General features: G+C 48.7%; 2 protein-coding genes across 7 annotated transcripts; one reads left to right on the top strand and one right to left on the bottom strand.

The window, feature by feature from the left end:
• Window positions 1-401: 401 nt before the first annotated feature.
• On the top strand, window positions 402-6,547 carry smagp (small cell adhesion glycoprotein). Of its 6 annotated transcripts, none has more exons than XM_088634314.1 (4): window positions 402-556; window positions 3,563-3,643; window positions 3,958-4,011; window positions 5,241-6,547. In XM_088634314.1, exons 2-4 carry the CDS (start codon window positions 3,613-3,615, stop codon window positions 5,411-5,413), a joined length of 258 nt encoding a protein of 85 aa, XP_088490440.1. In that variant the 5' UTR covers window positions 402-556; window positions 3,563-3,612; the 3' UTR covers window positions 5,414-6,547. The 6 variants fall into 6 exon arrangements, with proteins under 6 accessions (XP_088490440.1, XP_088490439.1, XP_088490435.1 ...); XM_088634313.1 differs by having other exon boundaries at window positions 435-757; XM_088634309.1 differs by having other exon boundaries at window positions 438-762.
• A 1,810-nt stretch (window positions 6,548-8,357) lies between these two features.
• On the bottom strand, window positions 8,358-19,834 carry dazap2 (DAZ associated protein 2). Its single transcript, XM_088634331.1, has 4 exons — window positions 19,647-19,834; window positions 14,693-14,814; window positions 13,680-13,928; window positions 8,358-11,530 (listed from the first exon to the last, which is right to left on the bottom strand). Exons 1-4 carry the CDS (start codon window positions 19,657-19,659, stop codon window positions 11,402-11,404), a joined length of 513 nt encoding a protein of 170 aa, XP_088490457.1. The 5' UTR covers window positions 19,660-19,834; the 3' UTR covers window positions 8,358-11,401.
• Between the last annotated feature and the right edge of the window lie 4,520 nt (window positions 19,835-24,354).

Here is a 24,354-nt window from a genome sequence, read left to right as displayed (position 1 = left end):
CCAGGGTGTACCCTGCCTTGTGCCTGTTGCTTGCTGGAATAGGCTCCTGCTCGCCTGCAACCCTGAATTGGAAGAAGGTGCTAGAAAACGGATGGAAGGATAGGATTTTTGTCGATCTGATTTTTCGGTGGATCTCTGAAGAACCGAGTTCACCAATGAACCTAGCGAAACTGATCAAAACACACGAGCTCCAACAAGTCTTCACGAACTCATCAGAGTGGCCTATTCTGGAGCTGCTGGGCTGGTCAGGGGAATGTCTTAATACGACAGCGGGTTGCCAGGGGCACACACGTGGTGTTTTACAATGAGAATAAGAGGAAGCGGCCCCTCCGGTCAGGCGGCTTGAGCGCAGCCCTGCGGCCTCCGGTTGTGACTGTGTGGTAAGCGCCTACTTGAGGGAAGTGTGCTGCCGCGGGGACGAGCAGGGCGCGGGAGCGCGCTTGGAACAGGGCCCTGCAGGAGAGGAGCGGTCATGTGACGCCGCTTGCAGACGCTCTTCACGGACGCCTGCTCGCCTCCTTCGGAAACACACGTTATGCTTCTGCGGGAGGGGCTGGTGGGTATCTAGAGTCCAGATGCTCTATTTCTGCGGATGTAGTTAGTTGGGTTTTTGCTTTTTTCCCCGCGATGTTTGAGCGATTCCGGTGACCGGATTCTTCTTGGTAACAAAACTTTCTCACCAGTGTTTGAGGTTCCCAAAGTGCCCGGTTGTGGCCGTAATGATGTGTCCGTCGGGCGTGCTGCTCTGAAGACCCAGGTAAGGTATGTACTGTGATCCATAGTTTGATGAGTGATGCCAACGGGTCCTAAAACCGTATTTGTTGTTGATCACGATCTTAAACTTGCGTCTGATTTGGTAGGGACTGTGGTAAGTTTAAAGCTCATTCAGTGTAACTTTTCGTCCCCCACCCCACAAGCTTTTGTCCCACAGTTAAAACGCTGTAATGTATGGGACCTCCTCTCGGTTTGCCTCACCCTCGCGTGGTTTTAATCCCTCGTTGGAGCTGAACACCGACTTGCTTTGCGAGGCGACGTCTGCTCGCGTGTTGTATGAGCTGACAGAAAACGCCCGTGGGTCTCTCCTTCACAACCTGGCGGCTGCTGGCGTTCGCGAGTCACATTTTCCGTGGCGTGAATTTCCTTGCTCCGAATCTCACGGTCTGTAATGGCGGAGCAGAAATAATATGTGTAATCGCACAATAAGTGCCTGTTTCAATTGGCGTTGCGAGAAACTTGTGTACGCCGGTATGTGTGTGTTTTTTTTTAAAAAAAAACTCTACAGATGTTTCTGGAAATGTGAACGAACGGGACGAGCCGATAGTTTCCGAGATCTGAAGTAGTCAAGGCCGACCGGGGGAATGGGGGAACATCGAATTTGGCAGTTTTTTTTTTAAAAAAAGTCATCCAAATATTAAGGTTCAAATCAAGTCCAAGAAGGCGCATGAAACCGAGGTGTAGCTTTTTTACTGCACTGCAAAACAAGCGCAATCTTTGAAGACAATGGGGCCCCTGAGTACGATCAGACTTGTGCGGGGCTCTGATGTTCAGTTTGGACACGACCAAGCAGATGTTTCCCTTTGACAGCCGATTGTCTCTTCGGAGCCACGATACGGCCTTTTGTTTTATTCTAGTTTTCTGAGACGCGTCTTCTCTGTAGGTTTTTTTTTAAAAAAAACTTGTCACTGCGGTATGATGGAAAAGAACCAGTATCGGCGAGTTTCAGATCTCCTGACTTAGAAGTTTATTGTTATGTAATCAAGTTAGATTTTCTTGAATTGCTTATCTGGGAAAACAAATGACTAGAGCGCCGGAACAACACGGTATGGAGAAGTGCTGCAGTGTCCCCTAGTTAGGTGAAGTTTCAGGATTTGTCAGACGTCCAGCGTGGAGGTGCGGAACTTTTTTTTTTTAGAAATGAAAAGATGACCTTCTCTTCTCGGGGTGTGCCCTTTGCCCTGTAGTTTCTTGCCTGTCTTTTGGGCTCTCGCTGATCCCTACAGCCTGCCCGACCGCAAAGAACGGACTGTCCGAGCCGTAACCCTCGCAGTGGCTGAGACGTCGCTACGGCTGCTAGGATAGTGCAGCCCTTTGCAAGGCGATGTGTGGGGAAGTGTTGGTAGGCTCACGGCGACGCGTGTTAAGTGCCGGGGTTCACCTTCACATTACTGAGACTGTAAACCGGAATACTGGCTCAACTTGTTTACACAAGGAGAGTATCTTCGGGTTTTTGTTTTTACTTCGACAGCGGACTGTCGCTACGAGTGCTTGTTTTTTTTCCCCCTCTCTCCCTTTTGTCTTGTATGTATTGTACCGTGTTCACCTGCAAACAGATGTACAGTTTGTATTCCGCGGCCTTTCAAGCCCGAAGTGTTTTTTGTCCCGCGAGTCGGAAAGGCAAAACGCTCATGAGAAAAGCACCACACCCCGCTGCAGTACTGGACCGCCCCGGGAACCTAATCACAATGTAAGCGTGTGCTGAAAAGAGAAGAAAAACATAATGTTTCGGCTGTGGAGCCTTCTTCGGGTGTGAGAGCGAGGAAAACCGGCGGTTGGTAAAGCTCAGGAGAACAAAAGCCGGGAGTGGGGAGGAGGCGGGAGCAGGAGAGAAGCGGAGTCGACATTCAGGCAGCGTGAAGTGAAGAGGGGTTTGGTCAACACCTGCAAATGAATAGAGAGGATTAGAAGGAGATGAGTCTGTCTGTAAGAGAAGGGGGGAAGGTGTGGTCCTCGTTCCAGGATAATTTTAGTTTCGGATGTCTTTTTGCAATAGGAGTCCCGAAACCCCTCTTTGAGAACACAGACGATGAGGTCAGTGGGGTTGTGGCTGTTAGGAGTGAAATGGGCTGGGAGAAATATTTGATCCTCACAGTCCTGACGTTCCCTGAAGCGGTTTCCCAGTCCCCTTCCTGTTTCACCAATGTAGATGGTTGGGCATTTACTGCAAGAGATGCAGTAAATTAGGTTGCTGGAAGCACAAGATGTCGTCTGAGTGGTCCCGAATTGCCCAGAGGGGCCTTGGATCTCCAGGTCCTGGAAAGTGGAGAGCCACAGCCCAGCAGGTCTTATTCAGTAGGTCCCCTTCAAAACCTCAATTGTGAAAAACTTGGAAGTATTTAACTGGCTGTTGAAGCAGGTGATTTGTTCAGTTACGTCGTTGAGAGCCCATCTGAAATGAGAATACCCACACCTGGGGGCTCTGCGTTAGAGGGAACTGTCAGCCAGCAGCTGAAGTAACACCTGGAAGCCACAGCAGATCGAACTGCTTTCCCACTTAGTGCACTTGGAGCCGTCCGGAGGTCATGAGGGATTGAGCCAGGAACGCGTGAGTCCCCCGGACTGGTGATATTTGCCCGGGCCTTGCGAGATCTGAGGGTCTTTCCATTTTGTTTTTGCTCTTTAGCTAAAACCTTATAAGGGGCACAAGGAAAACTGGTGAATTGGTAAGACAATTCCTCTCCCGCATGGCAGAGCTCCTATGGAGTATTACTGCCGTCCCCCCCCCCCCACCCCCCAGTTTAACACTTAGGCCCTTCCTGACCAACCACGCTGCTCTGTTTTCCAGCTCCAGGAAGTCCACAGCAAGAGAAGAGGGATCGTGGTGCTACAGTTACCATGACAACCCAAACAGCCACCACTTTGACAGGTACGTGGGGGAGGTGAGGGGCACAATTGTGTTGCCTCTAAGTTGAAAGGTGGTCTGTTCGTATATCTAGACTGTTCACCGCTGCTCTCCAGATTCCTGCGAAAAGAGCTGAATCTTGAATTGATTGGTGCGTGTAAACCCGTTAAGGCCTCTGCCTGCAGCGTCGGGCCCTGTCTGGGAAGGGTCACTATGACCGCACTGTCCTGCTCAGTGGGCCCTGTGCCCCCCGAGACGACGGCACCTCAGATGTGGAAAGGATTGCTGTTGCTGGCAGGAGGGGAGAAGCACAAATTGACTGTCTCTTTCTCTTTCAGTTCCTGAGGTCACAACTCCCCAGCCTGCCCAGACGGACTCCACCGTCATTGGAGGTAATGTCCGAAAAAAGAGAGGTGCCAGACCTCGCTGTGGAACAAGTTTCCCGCTTTCACTTCTGTGCTATCAGCGTTATTGACCGTCGACCGCGGGACAGGAAAGTGTAGAGACGCACTCGCACGCAGAACCAAGAGAATGATCTAGAGCCGACAGATTTGATCTTATGTGTTTTCACGTAAAGAGCATTTTGTTGTAGCTGGGTGAAACGACCGCGTACTTTATCATACAGCGGTGACCAAAAGCTTCCAAACAGGTGGCATGTACACCAGCGGGGCTGGACTGCAATGACGAGATTGAAGGTCGTTTTGATACTAACCAAATTCATACTGTCAGAAGTCTGAAAGGGGGTGTTCACTGAACGATGTAGGGAACGCAGATTCAAGATCTCAACGCCAATATTTATACACTAGTGCGGTGGTTCATAATCCTGCACTGGTGACTCTTACATACTTTGCTGGTTTTTGGTCTTGCTTAGCCCTCGGTAACACAATAAAACCCTTCATTTGCTTAATAATGAGATTAATTTGCACCGTTTCTTCCCACGTTGAACCTGTTGGAGCTTTAACCGTTGTGCTTTGTAAGTGAAATAAAATCCCAAACATTTGACTAGAAACTAAAGGCAAATATTCAATTGAAGCGACTTCTCAGATCAGGTAAGCCTTCAGTTAGCTCATGCAGGTGGGATGGAATGAGAACCAGCGAGCGTGTGGTGACACCAGGGCCGGTACTGGGAACCACCTTTATAGTGGATGCAGAACTGACCAGAGAATCTTATTTCAGGCGAGGTGATGCAATACCACAGTCAATGGTTGTGTTGTATTGGGGTTACAATCATTATCTGAAAACCCTGAGCACTGTCGTGGAAATCCCAGGCCCATCTCTGTCATTACAATGGAGGCCTCGTTTCGGTCATTGAACACGTAGTTGCACTAGTCATTAGCTTAATTAGACCTATTGGATAGCTTAGTTTTTTTTACTTGCAAGCCATAAGCTGCTTGGAGCCATGTGTACAATATGAGCTCTTATCCAGGGCAGCTTCTATTTGTACTCATCAGCGGACAGCCTGAAGGCATGACGGGAGTCCCCTCGGGTGAGCTGCTGGTTTTAGCCGGCGGTCGGTTCACGGGCGATCAGATGGGTTCGGGATGAGAAGAGGCCCCAGGGGTTCATCCGGCCCGCCATGCCGGGGCCCGAGGTGACGGCGCTGTCCGTCTTGTGTCCCCAGTGGTGATCGTGCTGGTGCTGCTCACGCTGGCGGGCGCGGCCTACCTCCTCTTCCGCTACCAGTGCCAGAACAAGGGGGCCTACAGGACGACGGGCGAGCCGGCGCCGGGCGAGGAGCTGGAGCAGGTGGCGGCCGAGGCGAGCCCGGAGGACAAGAAGGAATACTTCATCTGATCCCGGACGGCGCCACTTCTTCAGGAAGACAAGTTTGCCCGGGTGGATGGACGGTGCCCAACTGTACCGAAGCTGTCGGGCACCATGACTGGGCTCCGAAGCTCGTTTTAAAGGGCTGGTTTACAACCGCGATTGCGACACGGCGCACTATAAGACAGGATGCTTGGGGAGCCCAGAATGTAAAAAAAAAAACCCACTTGTCTGGACAGGGGCTGCAGCCCCACTCTTGCGAAGTGCCACCATCCTGCTCCTCTGTTCCTCAGAAGCAGCAGGTCAGTTTCTGGTGCCAGGTCTCTGCCATGTCCTCCTGTGCCCCACTCAGCCTCCGCTGACCCAGACCTTAGCCTTCAGTCACAATGACCCTCTTTACAAACCGAAGGTGCAGGCTGAGCCGCCTTTTTTTTTTAATACAACAGTTTTAAAATGTGACCAATTTATTCGGATCGTGTATGATTTCTATTTTCGCAGCTTGACAAGTTTCATAGTTCAATCCTTGTTACGTTAAAATCTATATCTTTATTCCTGTGAAATATGGTGAAATTGTGCTCTTGGAACATGTGGGGGTGAGTGAAGGTGCATTAGTCTGGATTACTTGTGGCGGACAAGTTACAATGGCCAAAACACATTAGTCCTATCGGTGTTCTTGTTTAAGCCGAGTGTTAGATAAGCGGAACTCCTGGCGGAGGCGGTTGTTCGTTTTAGTTGATTTGGTAGGACATGTTTAAGCAGTAGTGGAACAAGCTAAGGTGCAGTCCAACAGTGCAAGGGATAGCCCAGTCGGCGCCTTTTTAATGCTATGAATTGTTTGTAATGGGTTCAGAATGTGGATAGTGGTTTTATGATTTGATTTTAAGTATGTTTAAACATTTTGCTTTTATTAACTTGTATCTATATACATTTTTGACAACTTATGAACTGTGTTATCTGCAAGCAGGAATGTGCAAGGTGACAGTATGTGACTGCAAGACAATAACCAACAGGGGGAGCTGTTTCATCCCATAGGCACCACCTGTATTGTAGCTGGAATTTAGTGATTTTCTCAACTTTTTTTTTTCTATACTATTTAGCTTTTGCTTGGGGTCCTGCCATACTGGAAACAACTAAGATTACAATAAAATGCCCATTTGAATCTTATCTGTGAAAATGTTTATAGTAAATGGCCAGCCTTTTTGTTTTAAATCTTCATTCGAGAGGATCCAGACCCTGTCTTGGAGGAACACAGCTCTTAATTTCTAGTGCTAATTCACAAATGAAGTGCTCTAGTTCCTTTTTTAGACTTGTATTTGTTTTTTTCTTTGGCCAGTCCTGAAATGTCCAAAATCCCCAAATTCAAGAGTATTCCAGTATACAATACCGTCAGCACACAGAACTGTACACAGCCCCTCCTCACCTTGCTGCTGGTATTCCTGACTAGGTAGCTCCTGCCAGTTGACCAGCTGAATCGCCACAGCTGGGGCACTGCATCAGACACGCCTACTGTGGGAGTGGTGCTGCATCAGACACGCCTACTGTGGGAGTGGCGCTGCAACAGCTAGACCTGCTGTGAGAGTGGTATTGCTCCAGACACGGTGACAGTGTTTCCTACTATTGTAGAGTCCAGTCAGTCATATTGCATACACCAGCCGGGATTGCAGGCAGTGGAAACCCAGGAGTCGGTACAGGCCAATTCCAAATCCAAATTTCAAAGAATGCGAAACATCACACATTACAGCATATCGGCAGCAAAATCCAGATGAATCCAAATCCTGGAGACGATCTGTTTCTCCGGGACCAGGGTTGGGAAGCACTGATCTGGAGGTGGAGTGTTCCTGGGTTGCTCCACCTGAGCCCTCATAGTTGTACCCTTAACCAACCTAATAAGCTTTATTGAGTCATTTTCAGTTCCTATACAAGTTACTTAAGAAACTGTTAACATTTCAAACCTCTGACTAGGGGAAAAACTTGTTAAAGGTTCTAAACCTGCAACCTGTTTATTCAATTTGAAGGCAAGAGCTCAGCTGGAGTGGAACCTGGGACCAGGACTGGGATCCCCTAGGCTGGCTCTTTACCTCCGTCCATCCATCCATCTTCTAACTACTTAATCCAGTTCAGGGTCGCCAGAGATTATCCCGGAAAGTAACGAGCACAAGGCAGGATGTATGGGACACCAGTTACCATGGAGCATGCACAGAACCAGGGCCAGTTTTCCTAGAAGCCAATGAACCTACCAGGGTGTCTTTGGACTGTGGGAGAAAAGCCATACAAATGCAGGGAGAACATGCAAACTCCACACAGACAGCATCCCAGGTCCTGAATTGAACCCAGGGCACCTCTGCTGTGAGGCAGCAATGCTCCCCACTCCGTCACTGTGCCACATTCAGTTGTAATTGATTGGGTATAAGTATAGCCTGTTTAGCACAGTGCTGAGTAGTTGTTAATTCCAGCAACTCCTAACCTGTCAGTATTCTTAACCTTTAAATCTATCATGAACATGGTACCATGATGAGGGTGGAGCGGAGCGGTGGCACTGTGGTTTAGGATCTATGGCTGTGGCTGGAAGGTTGCCGGTTCAAATCCCACAGCCGGAAGAGGAATCCTACTCTGTTGGGCCCCTGAGTAAGGCCCAGCTGCTCCAGGGCGCCGTACAATGGCAGACCCTGCGCTCTGACCCCAACTCTGTCTCATGGAGAGCAAGCTGGGGTATGCGAAAAGACGAATTCCTAATGCAAGAAATTCTATATGGCTAATAATGTGATCTAATGATGCTGTGATATTAGTCTGTATTGAGCAAATCTGGGAAAAACAGCTGCCCTCTAAAGCACAGCTCCATCCCTTAGTGGGGCTGAGCCAGGTTCCGGCTGATCTACCTTGTGTGTTTCATTCCCCAGCTTGGAAACCCTACAACAGCATTACATTGTTACACTGTTCACTGCAGGATTAAAAAAAGGAAGACAAGAAAGGAAGGTTCAAAGTTCCAAAATAGTCTTTTATTCTAAATTTTAACCTTAGTTTAGTATAAAAAAAGTTAAGTGCACCCCCACTCCGATGCAAAGAGAGGCTCTTTCCCCCTCTTAACAGTCTCTACACACAGCGAACAATACAGTGACGCTCATCTCCTTCTGAATAACCTTAACAGATAAAATATATTCCAGATCCATCAAATCATTTTTAATATGTATAAAAAAAATATTTAAGAGTCCCTGAACTATTGTTGTCCATAAATCCTATACACAAGACTTCATCTTGTCTGAGCCGGAAAGAGGGCAGGGTGGCGTCTGTTCGTTGGGAGATTTCAGGGGAGCTGGGATTCAACGGGAAGCCTGCTTTCCCCTGTGTTCTCCAAGGGAGTTTCTGCTAGAATCCCATGGGATAAGAAATCATTTTAACTTAATTTTAAGACCGGAGAGTGCAGAGACACCCAAATTGTTTGTTGAATCCCAGTATTTGCGTTGTTTCGGAAGCCTGAGACCCCGCTCCCCCTTGCGAAGACATGGGATGGGGTTTCCTACACTCCTATAACCCCTGTGACCCTGTCACCCCAGGCTCAGCTCTCAGCTCCTTCAATAGGCTAAAGATTTGCTAGCAGGATGGCTTTGATTGAAGACTTTACGTGACCCTAAACCGTTCCTGACTTGACATCTGCAACTCCGTAGCAAAGCACTCGGAGACGCTCCAACAGCGGGCAGCACAGATGAAAGGCAAATCGAGGAACAACCCAGAAGCCTGGAAAGCTGTCAGTAACGCAGCTGAGCCCATTCACCTCAATCAAAAAAAACCACCAGCTGTTGGAGCGGATGCCCGCCCAGGATGGGTGTTGTCACCTGCTTGAGAAATACCACTCATCAGTGAGAAACTGCTGGCATCCTGAATCATCTGCATTGTCTCCGAGTGGTATGCTCACAATGCATTTCCTTATTACAAAGGAACTATGGACCACAGTGACCCAGGGCCTGATTCCCACTCATTTTTTGGGGGGCAAACCATCCGTCTTATTTAGTGTATAGTGGAGGCAGGGGCAGCTGGCTCTTGCAGGGAGTTAAGGCCTCCAAAACACGCAGTGTGTGTGTGTCGGATACCCAGTGTTCAGTGTACCCAGCCCCAGCGAGCTTTCTAAACGAATGGATTCTTCACACGACCGTCATGTCGGCTCCTTGACATCATTTTGAAAATGCATGCTGGGAAACGGCCTACGCGGTCCATATCCCACCCTTAAGGACCTAAAATGACGACCCCTGTCAAGTGTCTTCAACCAGCCTCCTCGACATTAACTTGAGGTGAGGTGAAAGCAGTGCAAGTACTAAGCTGCATGTATAAAAATCAGTGCTTACAGTACAATATACAGGTAGAAAAGATCTTAGGCATCTATGTGCAGAAAAAGGCTATTGAAACAGGTCAACAGCACACTAAATGCATTAAGTTACTTCTGGCTTAATAGGAATAGTGCATTTCACACAACAGTAAACCCATCAATATTTTGTTCACTGTGCAAAAAAAAGCATGCGACAGAAATCATGCATTTACACTCAACGTGTGTGTCTCTCTCAGTCAAATGACCAAAGACTGCTGGCTTGCCTCTTCTGAATCTGACCTGCCACCCCTCTGCCCTGTCCTTCCCTCGCTCCCTCACGGGACCCCCGATCGTTGTGATGGGCAGCACGGCAGCCCCTCTAAGACACGTTTCCCTGTGGTTGTCCGGGGGCGTGGAGCTGGGTACTCCCGTTTCGGAGCGAGACAGAGAACCGCGCGCTTCCGAGGAGGTCGTATCCCCGCTGTCTGAAAACATTTGGGTATCCGACTCGGTTAAAAAAAAACGAAAAATCAAAGACGCCACCCACCCTCCTTTCGGCGTTAGAATTCCCACCTGTACTCAATTATGTTTCTGGATAATTAAAGTTTCATTTTGTATTTTTTAATTAAAGGTGCACAAGACTTTTGGCACCTGATAAAGAGTCCTCTATAAGTTGCCCCGGAAGGTACAGTAAACCACCACCCTGTCCTTATGATGTATTGGTTTTATTAAACGCCGCTGGGATACATTTGCAGAAGTCATTCTCCCACAGAAGAAAGGCAGGGCAGTGCTCCACTCGGTGACGGCTCACTCTTTCGTGACTTGACTACGGGATGCCCTTCCTGAAGTCTGTTTCACGCCACTGAAACCACTATCAAACCTTTTAAGAGTGGGGTTTTGTTCATCTCTTGTTTGGGGGTGGGGGTGGGGTGGGGTGGGGATTTTACTTGATTCCCAGCGTGATTTGACGGAAGACCTTCTAAGGAATTGAATCAAGGCTGCGTCGCCCAAGGGAAAGTACACCTGTGTTTGGATGCAGAATTGAAAACTAAGGGGTGTGGCAGAGGTCTGCGGGCTCAGATTGTGTCCGACTCCCAGTTTGGTTTGAGCTGCCCCGCTGTGTCAGCCTGCTCAAGCCCCGTAGCGCATTTTATTTTCATCCGAGGCCTTGCAACCCCTTTGTTGTCTTTTGCAAGGGATCAGAAAAATGCCTCTGCCCAAGGAACTAGTACAGAAAAGTGGGATCTTGTGAAAAGACTTCTCTGCCTGAACTCTTTAAAAAAAACTAAAAAAAACAGCAATTTAACGGCGCGAGTTCAAAAGACTGTCACAGAAGACAGCCTGGATGTTTTATTGGCCCCAAGCAGCTCTGGACTCAATGTGTCCCAGGAAAGGGACATTTTCTAAACTCACACATTGGGAGTATTGGGATGCTACTGTCTGGAAAAATAAATAACATGCTATTACTATGCCTTAAAAATGAGAACAAAAATGCATGACAATTTTTTTTTTTTAAACGTGCTTCCCAAATAAAGGTGTACTGTCCCTTTTGTAGAAATGGGCACATGGTCCTGCCTTGGATCTGCATGTGGGCAGGAGGGGAGGTGGCGGTCCCTGCTGGTGGTGGTGGCGTACTGCACCTCGTTGGCACTAAATATTACATTCCGTTAGGTGATGTCAGTATTGAGGGCGTGGCAAGCTGCCCAGCTGCATGGTCCCGTTTACCAGATGGTGTAGCCCCCGCTGGAGCCGCCCATGAAGTAGTTGCCCTTGCGTTGCGTCATCACCACGTTGGTGCCCTGCATGGCGGCCAGCTGGGCAGCGCTGGGGAGATGCCCAGGGGGAGGAGGCTGCAGAAAGACAGAAGGCAGACAGGGGTTGGGGGGGTGGGGGTGGGATGGGATTGTTAGTGTTTCAGTTCCTTTGTCACCTTTCAGCCAATCCATACACACAGGGCAACCTCCCAGTTCAGAAAGCTTCAGCATTTAAACCTCCCAGTAAAAACCAGAGACTTGACTGACTTCTTTTTTCAAACTTCCACAGGAATAAATAAAATTGGCCCCACTATGCATTTCAGGGTTACAGAAACCTATGGCCATAAATAACAATGGGCTGAGAACATCCTCCTATTACTAGAAAACACATCTTTATGTCACACAATTATTCCAAGGGTTAAAATGAGCCAAACCATTCCAGATAGCCCATTGCCCATATTGCAGATTGTCAGCCAGCGCTGTGAGTTAATCCCTCCTGCTGCACAAGAAGAAGGCCTGATCTGATGGGCTCCATGGCCTGCTCTTGTCAAGAGACCTTCAACCTTGTACCATCAGAACAGGGCCTTCTCTCCAAGACATGGCTCGCCTTTCGAGTAGTCTGATTCCAGCTCCTTAATGCCCTGGACTTCAGGCATTTCTGTTCAGATGATTAAGAGCCACTGGCGCACAGCAGCGTTGCTTTCTAACCCCAATCCTGGTCCTGGTGACTCAACACCTGCTGGTTCTTCTTCCAGCCCAGCCCTCAGTCACACAATCAGACCCTTCACTGACTCCAAGGGGAACTGCAGTCCCAATTTCTCAGACCGGTTGGGACGAATTTCCAATTAAGCGCTAAATCGTGAACTTTCTGAAAGCACTGTGTTGCCATGTTGTTGCAAACTCGCATTCAAGCCAGCAGCCATATCACCCTGCAACTCGCAACTGGCAGCCCACTGAAACTAAGCAGCTGTGAGCCTGGTCACTACTGGTCACTTGCGCTGGAAGAAGTGTTAATGGGGCCAGCAGGGGGCGTTCACCCTGCGGTCCATGTGGGTCCTAATGCCCCAGTATAGTGACAGGGACACTATACTCTAAACAGGTGCCGTCCTTCAGATGAGACATAAAACCGAGGTCCTGACTCTCTGTGGTCATTAAAAAATCCCAGGGCTTCTCGAAAAGCGTAGGGATGTAACCCTGGCGTCCTGTCCACATTTCTCATTGGCCCTTACCAATCATGGCCTCCTAATAATCCCCATCTATGAATTGGCTTCATTACTCTGCTCTCCTCCCCACTGATAGCTGGTGTGTGCCCTCGCATCATCCAGGTGGGGCTACACATTGGTGGTGGTGCAGGGGAGTCCCCATTACCTGTAAAGCGCTTTGAGTGGAGTGTCCAGAAAAGCGCTATATAAGTGTAAGCAATTATTATTATTATTATTATTATTATTATTATAAGTTCCCACAAACTCTGACGTGAAGCGACCCTTCCTGCTCACTAGTCACCATAATGACTAATAGGCTGTGATGTACAAGTGAATAAATACAGGTCGTGCAGCAACGTTTCACCACAGGAATGTTCCAACATGATCTGCATGCAGACTTAACAAGTAGTAATTCTGTGCAAAACCGTCTCGAAATCGAGAGCAATATTTCTATTGGATTAAAAGAGATGTATTCACAAGTCTGCTTCTTTACAACGTAATAAGGCCGCTTCGCTTCTAACGCCGAAATATGAAAATAGCATTGCAGTTCCCCTTTAATAAGAAGATTCTTTTGAACTGTTTGCTCTCAGTTCTTAATTATGTCAGCGCTTTAACTTTTGTGTTTGTAAAGTGAAATAAAATTCCGAACATGTGCCTGGAAACAAAAGGCAAATATTCCAACGAAGCCACTTCTCAGATCCAGTACGGCTTCAGTGATCTCATGCAAGCTGAACTGAGAAATTTGAGTGGAATGAGAACCAGGAGGTGTGTGAGGCACCAGGACCAGGACTGGGAACCACTGGTTTAAAAGCACCTTCCAATTAGCACCTGATCAGAACCTGGAAGGCCAAGCTTCTCATCCACTTAATGTATCCGATTAGGTCATTAAGGCCGAAACTGGAGGTGAAAGCGCAGAATGGAATGTGGCACCAGAGGACAAGAGTTGCCCTCCCCTGCTTGGCACCAGCCCTGCTCGTTGGCCCTCCTGAGCTCTGCCCAGGACTCGGCGGCGGAGGAGAGGAGGAGAGTTGGGTCTCGCTCACCGGGATGCTCTGGGTGCTGCCAGCTCCGAAGCGGGCGCCAGCATCATAGCCCCCTTCCACCAGGACAGTCGAGCCAGGCGGGTACAGGTGCCCCATCGGGTAATACGCCATGGGCACGTTGTGGCCCACCGCGCCCACGGGCATGGACTGCGCCAGGGGCATGTACATCTGGGTCCCGGGATAGGCAGAGGACATCTGAGGCAGAGGGCCGGTGGCCGTGGGAGGGTGCATGTACCTAGGCTGATAGATCTTTCAGGGGAGAGAGAGAGAGAGAGGGTCAGGCACAGACAGCGGCTCTCAAAGCCAACACTCATTCAGGCGCTGAAGCTTCAGCATCCTGCACCCATTTCCTAATCAGGCAACCCAGTTTTCCCTGGGCGTAGTGCCCGGGGCAAGGTTTTTGCAAATCTCCTTAAATCGGCAGCAGATTGGGACCTGTGCAGTTGTACCAAAAGTATCCCTCTTCCCGAGTTGAATTAAAGCAGGCGTCGCCAAACCATGACCCACTGCAGTCCCAGTCCTGCAGATATTGTTGGTGACAAACTGCTAGTTTCTAAAGACATTAATGGGATGGTGATCGTTTAAGTGAGTTTCTAAATCTTAATAGCATAATACTTAACTCCAGCTCTCGAGGAACAGTTTTTCTCAAGTCAATTGGACAGAGGCTCTGCAGCCCCAGGGTTTGAGGCCTACAGTAAGCCTAATCTGAGAGTGGTTACTAACGTAAGGTATAATCAAGTCCCCTCTGGAGCTGCTGCCTTGGGGAGACCTGGAGGAGGCGCTGTGTCCGCAGGTTTTCCAGGCGTCTTTAAAGCAGAAGGACCTGATGAGCTGGGAGAAGCCGTTAAACTGGTTCGATTAAGCCCATAATGAGCTGAGTCAGGTCACCGAGAGGCCGGCTGGACTAAAAACCTACAGACACGCCAATAAGAAGTGAATTTGTTCAGGAGTGGGGCTCCCCGGGAAGGACAACAGACTGGAAGGGCAAGGCACCGAACAGCAGCGGTTCTTACCTCCGAGTAGGCAGGGGGGGCGTCGGAATAAGGGGGTGCCTGGGAGGGCACCTGCATGCCAGGCGGGTAGATGGCAGCAGACGTCTGCTGAGGGGGGTAGGCCTGCTGCTGTGGGTACGACCCTGAAACACAAAGGGCAGATCGGGCCATCACACCGGGTCCGCTGGCTCTCCGTATCCAGGCCCGGAGAGAGTCACCATCCCGACTCCCGGAGCGCGAGGCTGGACCTTGACGGCATCGATTTTTCCTTCTACGGCCACCGCGGAAGCCTGCCAGTCACCCCTGGCTCTGCCAGGGGGCCGCGATGGGTTTGACTGAATTCAGGCTCAGGTCCCCCACTGTCCGCAACCAGCCTGCTCACATCACATCTGTCTCGGGGCCTCTTTGGGTGCCAACTGCAAACGCACACCGCGCAGGGCGCTTCTGTGTGATGTCTGGGAAGTGGCTTTTGTTCAATGCCCTCACGGACCTTGGAGGACAGGAGCGCCGTCTACCATTTTGTGTTGTAGGCCTGTGCTCGAACGTCACCCTGAGCTAAAACTGCCTCAGAACCTTTAAAGAGCTCAATGTTTACATACCTGGAAACAGAAATCATTCAGATGAGTTAAGCGAAGAATTAATTAAGGTGAAAATGTGCACACTAGCAGCTCTCTCACCCTGCAACTCACAACTGGGTGCACTGGAGCTCAGCAGGTGTGAGCCTGGCCAGTACCTGGATGGGAGACCTCCTGGGAAAAACTCAGGTTGGAAGAGGTGTTAGTGGTGCCAGTAGTGGGCGCTCACCCTGCAGTCTGTGTGGGTCCTAACTCCAGTATAGTGACAGGGACACTATACTGTAAATAAAAAAAAAAAGCGCTGTCCTTCGGATGAGACGTAAAACCGAGGTCCTAACTCTCAGAGATCATTAAAAATCCCAGGGTGTTTCTTGAAAAGAGTAGGGGTGTAATCCAGGCATCGTGGCCAAATTTTCCAGTGGCCTTTACCTTTCATGGCCTCCTAATAATCCCCATCTCTGAACTGGCTTCATCACTCTGTTCTCCTCCCCACTGAGAGCTGGTGTGTGGGGAGCGTTCTGGCGCACTATGGCTGCCGTCACATCATCCAGGTGAGGCTACACACTGGTGGTGGTGGAGGGGAGTCCCCATTACCTGTGAAGCGCTTTGAGTGGAGTGTCCAGAAAAGCGCTATATAAGCGTAAGCAATTATTATTAATTACACTGCAGCACTGTGGCAGTGAGGAACGTAGTTTCAGACAGACTCAATACGCAATGTGCTTTCTTTTACGGCAGGTTTCAGAATGGTTTCCTATGTACCAGGAACAAGAAACCCGCCAGGGGGGACACCACGTGATTCTAAGGAAATATCTGGGATCAGTGGCAGCAGGGGTTCTCGGCTCGGCTTCACATGCACCAAAGCTCCAGGTCTGTCAGTATCATGCGGACTCTTGAGAGCCGCAGATGTTGTCATTACCCAGAACCTGCAGACATCCAAACCTGCAATCTGGCCTAGATTTAGGAAATAATTCCATCCCGTGGTCTGACAAAGTCAAACGAGGGAAAAGTAACCATCGCTGGGGAGCACCAGCGCCTTAGTTTGTAAAGCTGAACGGCAGCCAGAGGATTCCTTTCGCGGTAGGTCACCGAGGTACGTCAGCCAGATGTGAGCGTGACTCACAGGCCGTAAACCTGCTCCGCATGAAGCAGCTCACAGGAGGGGGAAGTCTTAGTTTCGTTTTCCCAGATTTCAAGTGGAGTGTCCAATAACACTTCAGTACGCTTACAGTTCAAACCTGCTATTCTGTCATTTTTAGTAAGACGGAAAATCAACTTTTTTGTGTATCTTACCAAACTTGAGTCACCACACAAATTCTAGACATGGAAAGGTCAGAAACGATGATGGCATTTTAACCCTATATTTCTAGGGACACAATACCTGCAAGCAGTTCAGAGATCCTATATCTGCTTTTAATAAGGGCTATGTGGTCAAATGAAATCAAAATGGACTTCTGTCATGTATTTCATGACAGCTGAAATGTCTAAGAAAGGTATTATTTCTAGGTAGCTCTAACCTGATTTGGGCTTAACAAGTTCTATTGGATGTTTGAGGAGAAATCTTCTCTACAACAATGAATCATCCAAAACCTAAACCCAACCTCAATTAACTGAAAGGACACCTTTCGAATTTCTGTGCCAGTTGAGATCAGATTTATCGCTGAACTACTGCGGATTCTTTTTGTTTGGATTCTCTTACACTACAAAGCAGAAGTTTTAGTCAAGCTGTGAGCACGCAAATTAAAGACCTATCGGTAGCCAAATAAATCATAAAAATCTCTGGTTTGATTGCAGGAAAGACAATTCAGCCCTGGACGGTATCTTTGGAAAGCACTCTAAAATATACATGTGCATTGTCTTTCTGAAGACAGAACTACAACACATCGGCTGACACAATGTGGTTGTCTCTGCGTGGTCAGAAAATTAAGTTCTATGCAAATATGGGGTGTATAGATTTTAAAATTAGGCTGGATAGCAGCAATCTAAGTCTATAAATCGGACTAGTAAGTCACCCTGGATAAGGACATCATCTTAGCACATGCAGTAGATATCAGCAGGAAAGGGCAGTGCTTTCATAGTTAACGTATAAAGGGGACGATTTTCAATTTCAACTTATTGCACAGCAATAAATATTTTGATGCATTTCAAAATATTACAGATACTCAGGTTTTCAAAAGGTTCATGACCTTGGAATCTTTTACCAATAGTGGACCCACCAGGGAGAAGCAGCACTGCGATCTCAGGAAGTCTGTAGAGAGTTTTAGCTCTACACAAAAGAGATGTCACTGGTGCTCTGGGCCAGTATTCTCACCCGGTAAGCAAGCCTGCACAGCTCCAGGGACAGCGAAACACTCTGAGGTCTGATCTCAGAACACTGCCGGTCTAGATGGTTTGCATTCGAACTAATTATTTACCAATTCATGCGGTGATTCACATTTGCGCCCATTTGTACAGCTGGGTGATTAAACTGGACCAATGCAGGTGAAGGACCTTTCTCAAGGGTAAAGGGGTGTAACCCTGGCGTCCTGGCCACATTTCCCATCGGCCCTTACCAATCATGGCCTCCTAATAATCCCCATCTATGAACTGGCTTCATTACTCTGCTCTCCTCCCCACTGATAGCTGATGTGTGGGGAGCGTTCTGGCGCACTATGGCTGCCGTCACATCATCCAGGTGTATGCTACACATTGGTGGTGGTAGAGAGGAGTCCCCATTACCTGTAAAGCGCTTTGAGTGGAGTGTCCAGAAAAGCGCCATATAAGTGTAAGCAATTATTATTAATTATTATTATTAAAACAGCAGTGTCTCCCCTGGGATTTGAACCCACAACCTCCCAGTTACGAGTCCAGGATCCTGACCACTGGGCTGCATAGTGTGTGGCCGGTCTGAGGGAGCAGGAGACCCAACCATCACCATTCCTGACCCGAACGACTCAAAGATCCCAATCCCAACCAGAACCAGTGGGTCAGTTCCATCTCACGCATCATCACCTCCTTCCCAAGCTCAACCAAAGACCATCCCATCAGGAAAAAGGGGTGGGGGTTGGGGGTGCAGGTATTTCCAAGCCAACTACTCGCCCTTTTTTACTTGCAGAGTCCCTGCATTCCATTTTGTAGGGCTTTGAAACCGTCTTACCAGCTGCTGTTAACAACAATGCCACGTTAATACACACTGTAGCTTTGGCAGCTGATCTGGTCTGAGATGTTACACAGCTTGTATGACGTTTACTCAGACTCGGGACCGGATCACCACTGGCTAACGATGTAGTTCTTATCCCTCACCATAATTCCCCCAGCCTTTCTTTCTTTATGAGCATAAATGAAATGAAAACCCTTTCTGAACCACAATGCGAAACCTACGTTTATTTTTAAAAGAAAACTCGTATATTCTCTAGGATATTCTCTATTCTCTAGGATGAATTCTGCACCGGTGGAGGTGCGCCTTTTTATTTTTAAAAAATACATTATACACGAGAAATGACTTTCTTCATCTTAATCGACAAAACCAAATTAAAACTTAATCTGTCTCCCGGGGTGTTTGTTTTAAGATCCTAAATACGAATTCACTTCGTCATTTAATACCGAGTTTCCCCGGTTCATTGTTAAAATGATGCCAGCAGCGAGTTGCAAGGTTAATATTCAAGGATATTCAAGAAACCAGGCCTCTACCCCAACCCCAGCAAGACGATATTCAGTAAAATGTCTAAGATACAAGTCCCGTGGGAATGAATACGATAGTGTTATACAAGCCTCGACATTATAAGGTACGTTAATTTAAACGGGCTGAAATAGATTTAGGGCGATCGGGGGATCGCGGAATTTCGCGTTCTTTTATCACTGCTTTCGGTGGTGCTCTGTAGACAAGGCAGTGTCCATTTTAGAGTAAATAACGAAGCTCGGCGAAACACGTACACAGCCTGACATCCCCTCTCCTGGCGCATAAAACAATGTCGCCAATCCGTAACGCATAAGACGCGAACGGCATTTTTTGTCTCCAGAAGGTTTCGGATTTGCAGCAAATGATTATTATACCATCGAGGTTACACAAGGACAGCCCCACAGCGCTTGCTGTTGACGCTTTTACCTCCGCCGCCGTGATCCTGCAGCATAAGCTACGCAGCTGCTCTGCCCAGGTTTGCACACTGACACCAGACGGGCCTTGTTGTGCTTTTACTCGGTTCGGCGGCCCAGAACCCGAATCCACGTTCTTGGACCGTCAGCCGACCCCCGCGGTACCGTGTCCGCCGATTGTTCAAGAACGTCCTTACGAGATGCACGACCAGGGACGTGAATTGTTCAAATAACAGTTAAAAACAACAACAAAAACAAAACCCTTTAACCCAAGTCGTCTCCGAGGCGACCGAGCCTGGATCGAAAACGACCGGGTGCCTAAGACGGCTTACCTTTACTGTTCATCGTCCTGAATTCCTGTGCGGGTTACTCGAATCAGAGGGAGAGAAAGACGCGGAGCTAGGTTTCGGGCCTTTTTTTTTCGCGATAACAACAAAACACTGAGGTCTCCGTGCAAAGTTTTTCCTGTACTGTTTCACTTCCTTGTTTGCGACGCTTGCCTGATCTATGCGCGGAGCCGCGGTGCTGCGCGTCACCGCCACTCCCTGTTGGGGGAGGCGCGCCCACAGCCACTCAGGAGTCCTGTCAAGCGAAACCAGGCCGTTAGTTGAAAGACTGTAACCTGTGCAAAAAGACGTAACTTGTCGTCTCCCCTTCTCCTGTGCAACGTGCATTTCTTTTTTACAGAAAAAGAGTAGTACAGCCCAAAAGCTGTAGCTAATCTCTGGATGAGTTCACTTAATTAACTTCCAAACGAACTAGATGGACCGGAGGGTCTCTTCTCGTTTTAAAACTTTCTTGCATTCTAATATATTAGATGGTAACTTCAGTGTTTGACAGCGGAGAGATTTCGATCAGCTTCCCGTTGAAATGTCCTTCATCTTTTATCACCACACAAAACCGTGGTTCATCGTAGTTTATTATGCATGCATAATTTGTCATTTAAAGACAAGCGGCACGGATTTGCTTAGACTCTGATATTCCATCAATTTATTTCTTAAATGAACGTTAAATTAGCTTAAATTAACGTCGCCTTATGTCTCAAGTTAATCATTTATAAATAACCTTCGTAAAGTTATTTATAAATAGTTGACGTGTGGTATTCTTCAGTCATTTAAGAACAATGAAATCGTTACACGTGTTGTCGACACAACCGACGGACTTGCAGTTTACGTGCTTTGAATTCTCATCGCTGGACGAAGTCGGTTTTCGCCCCGTGGAAGGGGTCGCCGAACCAGACCGTGGCAGGCGGAGCAGACTTGCACTGTGTTGTGTGATATTACCGGTGCTCCGGTCGCTAAACCCTTCAACACTACCGCCACCTGTAGGGACTTCGCCTGCGCCAAGTCTGACGGCTGACCTCGGCCGGGGCGAGTGGGCTGCGGCCGGCCGAGGGTGCGAGAGCGGTTTATTCCAGTCCCTCTACCTGGGTTGCTTAATCTTCTTCTGTCAAGCCCGCGGGCTCCGAGCTCGCACGGGCACAGCGCCGGTCGCCTGCAGAGGGAGAGCTCAGCGCTCTCCGCAGTCCGGAGGGCCCGACCTGTTCTGTAACTCGCCCGGAGCGCGGAGCCATCTCAGAGAGTGTCGAAACCTGATCCCATCCTTCTGCGTGCGCTCAGATTTACTACAGGACACCAAGGGCGGATCGCAGCTTGGTCTGCGGCCTCAGGCATGTCATGAGAGAAATCCACAGGCCTTGATCTCCTAAAGCTTCTGGAAGAAGTTCCGTTCTTGAGCCGCTTCCTCGCGCGGCATCGGATTTCTACGTGTGCATTACTGTAAAAGTATTTGTTCTGCCGTTGTCGTCAGGAAATCGGGGCAGTTGGAGATGCTCACACTACGTGTGAAGCGGCTGGACGATTGATGTCTGAGCCTCAGGTGTTCCCTCGTACTGCCTTCGCGGTGCTTCGCGGCTCAGGCTTGCCTGGGCTGTGGCGTTTCTGTCGTTCTTCGGCCTGCCGGAAACAGGGCAGGGGAGAACCTGTTTTTATTTTCGCTGAGCTGAGCTCCGTCCACAGACGGATCACGGCCTGTCGTGGATCACGGAAAGTGGAAGGGAGCAGTAACAGCAGCCCTAAGCGGGACTTTGATGTTTGTGGAGATAGTGTGTCTCCCTGCTTTAACACAACACCTCCAATGTAGAGCTCTGCTCGAGTGTGAATTTACTGTACACACAAGCTGACTATGACCCTGTGAAAACGGTTCAGGCAGAAACACCGGTGACCCAGGACAGACACCGATCCCGTTTCCAAGGAACTCTGCAAAGGCGTCATTTCTGGGGATGAACTCGCCTTCACAGAGTGTGTGACCCTTATCTTCTTTCAGGTCATCTCTGAAGGCTTTTACACAATTAAGCACAATTAAGGACACGGGTATTTGCAAATGAAATCCAGCTCTTTGGCCCATCTTGTTTCGTTGATTGTAGCATCCTGGAGTGAGGAACTCACCCGGCGCATTCCTGAAAGATCTGAGGGGAATGCTTTAGTGCCGCGGCTCGCTAGCTTGTTCCAGACACCCGCCACCCTTTGTGTAAAGGCGTGCCTCCTTGTTTTCTGTGCGGCACGCCACAGGCGAGATCAGAAGTAGCCCTTCGGCTCACAGTAGGTACAGGGAGGGGGCGCTCAAGGTTTTCGAGGAGAAGGTTTCGATTGGAGAGAAAGGTCACGTCTGCGTCTGTCGGGTGCTGAGCAGGTGAAGAGTTAACTGGGAGGTAGGCGCTGCCAGCCTCAAAGCCTTGGCCCGGTGTCTGAAGTGGAGCTGCGTTGATGCCTCTCATTAAACTATGAATTGGCTTCATTACTCTGCTCTCCTCCCCACTGATAGCTGGTGTGTGGTGAGCGTTCTGGCGCACTATGGCTGCCATAACATCATCCAGGTGGGGCTGCACACTGGTGATGGTGGAGGGGAGCCCCCATCACCTGTTAAGTGCTTTGAGTGGAGTGTCCAGAAAAGCGCTATATAAGTGTAAGCAATTATTATTATTATTATTATTATTATTATTATTATTATTAAACCCCCTCTCGCAGAAGCAAGGCCGGCTCCTATGGGTGCATACTGGGAGAGTGAGAGTCGGACACTTGGGATCCGTTAATGAGGAAGTCGGGAGGTCTGGGTGGTGGAGAGGTGGCCGGGGGTTATGGGAGTGGGGAGGGGGGCTGAGTAGCGGCGGTAGTGGAGGTGGTGGGGGGTAGAGATGCACTTGGCTGCAGGGCTAAAGGAAATCTGTAATGAAACAACGCAGTCGAGTGGAAATCGACGCTCGGATCTGGGCTAATTAGGGATTCAGCAGCATTCCGCAATCCCAGCTCTCCCCTTTCAGTGCCGTGGTAATGGTATGCTAATGCATTCAGATGAGACGGGTTGCCAACTGGCGGGAAAGCAGTTAAATATTCATGACCAGAGCAATCTAAATACATAACTACATTTCCAGGGTCTGTGCAAAGAAACCTCCCTGATGGATTTTGTGACCATATCAGGTTGAGTTCTTAAAGGATGTCCAGAGGTATCTTCTCCTGGATTCAGGATGCAGTAGTTGAGCTTCACCTGGCTGTTGCGGAGAGCGTGTTCGAGTAGAGGGAGGAGCTGGGCGAAGTTCGGCGAGCGCTGCCTAGCTGCGTGTCCCTGGAGGTGCAGGCGTGGAGGAGAGGTTCACCTGAGCTGGCAGGAGGGAGCTCAGCCAGGTGCGCAGAACACTCCCCTGTCTACCCCCCCCCCGCTTCATGGAAAGAGGGGAGCACACCTGTCTACCCTCCCCCACCTGACCAGAGACAGGACTCTGCACGGGCCGCCTGCAGTAACAGCAGCAGCTCAGAGGCTGCCTGAAGAGATGGCCTTCCAGCGACTAGTTTATGTGCCTGATGCTTTTATCCAAAGCGACTAAACATTTGCTCTCATTTATACAGCTGGGTGATTAACTGGAGCATTTCAAATTGCCCAGGTCTACAACAACAACAACAACATTGTTTTCCCTAGGATTTTAACCCACAAGCTTCCAGTTACCAGTCTAGAACCCTGACCACAGCTCCACAGATACAGCAGGGGAGTAAAGCAACATGCTTCCTCTAATGGGGGAAATGACCTTTAACCTTTAGGCTGTAGCCGCAAGCCCTTACCTGGATTTACTGGTGCAAGGCTCTGGCCCGAGTCTGATACTAGGGCTCGTCTATGGACAGCGTGTTGCTCCATTGTACTTTTTTGGACACTCAATCTGTATATACAGTACCTATGCACATATTTCACATATTTTATTGTTTTTACAGTGACTATGATCATATTTTGCACACACCTATGTATTTATTTATTTTTATATTTATTTTGTATTACTGTACGTATTCTAATTTTTCATCTATTCTGATGTCTGTTTGTTTTCTGCTTGTCTTGGGCTGGACTGCTGTAACACATCAATTTCCCTTCGGGATCAATGAAGTCTTATCTATCTATACTGGCCAGGAGTGAAGCTGGGCTTGCTGTGGTGTGTGATGGGAGATTGTGCCCAGTCTTTTACAGGGCTGGTTTACCAGAGGTCACTTGAACTAAACAGCCACATAACTATTGAGACTCACCTGTCTCTCCTAATCCATGTCAGCTCTTTCAGCCTGGCCTTGCATCGTGCCTAGGAACATTGTCCACCCTGTCCCTTATAAAACTACTCAGGTGTGTTCAGTTTAGCATAACGTGTCTTATAACAACACTACTCTTCCTACGCTACACCAGAACTATTAATGTGACTGCTATATTGTAAGACTTGAAAAGAGGGAGAGTCAGAGAACTCGGGCAAAACAGACAGGTCCAATCCAAGCTCCACTCTCAATAATCAGTTGTGCCTTCTTCAACAGAAATGCTTTGATCAGGCTTTTTGAGGATCTCTTGCCCTGGAGTGCTGCCCCTAATGTTTTATTATTTGTGGATTAACTACTATACTTCAAGTTGTTTGTTAGTTAGCTTTGTAAGTTAAGAAGGAAAGCACAGATTTAAATAGGGGCGTCCTACCCAGCCAAAACGTTTGGAGGACCCCTGATTTCTCTCCCTCATCTGCAAGCC

This window comes from Lepisosteus platostomus, chromosome 1, assembly GCF_059453375.1.
Source record: "Lepisosteus platostomus isolate fLepPlt1 chromosome 1, fLepPlt1.hap1, whole genome shotgun sequence".
Taxonomy (NCBI): domain Eukaryota; kingdom Metazoa; phylum Chordata; class Actinopteri; order Semionotiformes; family Lepisosteidae; genus Lepisosteus; species Lepisosteus platostomus.
This window is presented reverse-complemented; position numbering and strand designations above follow the sequence as displayed.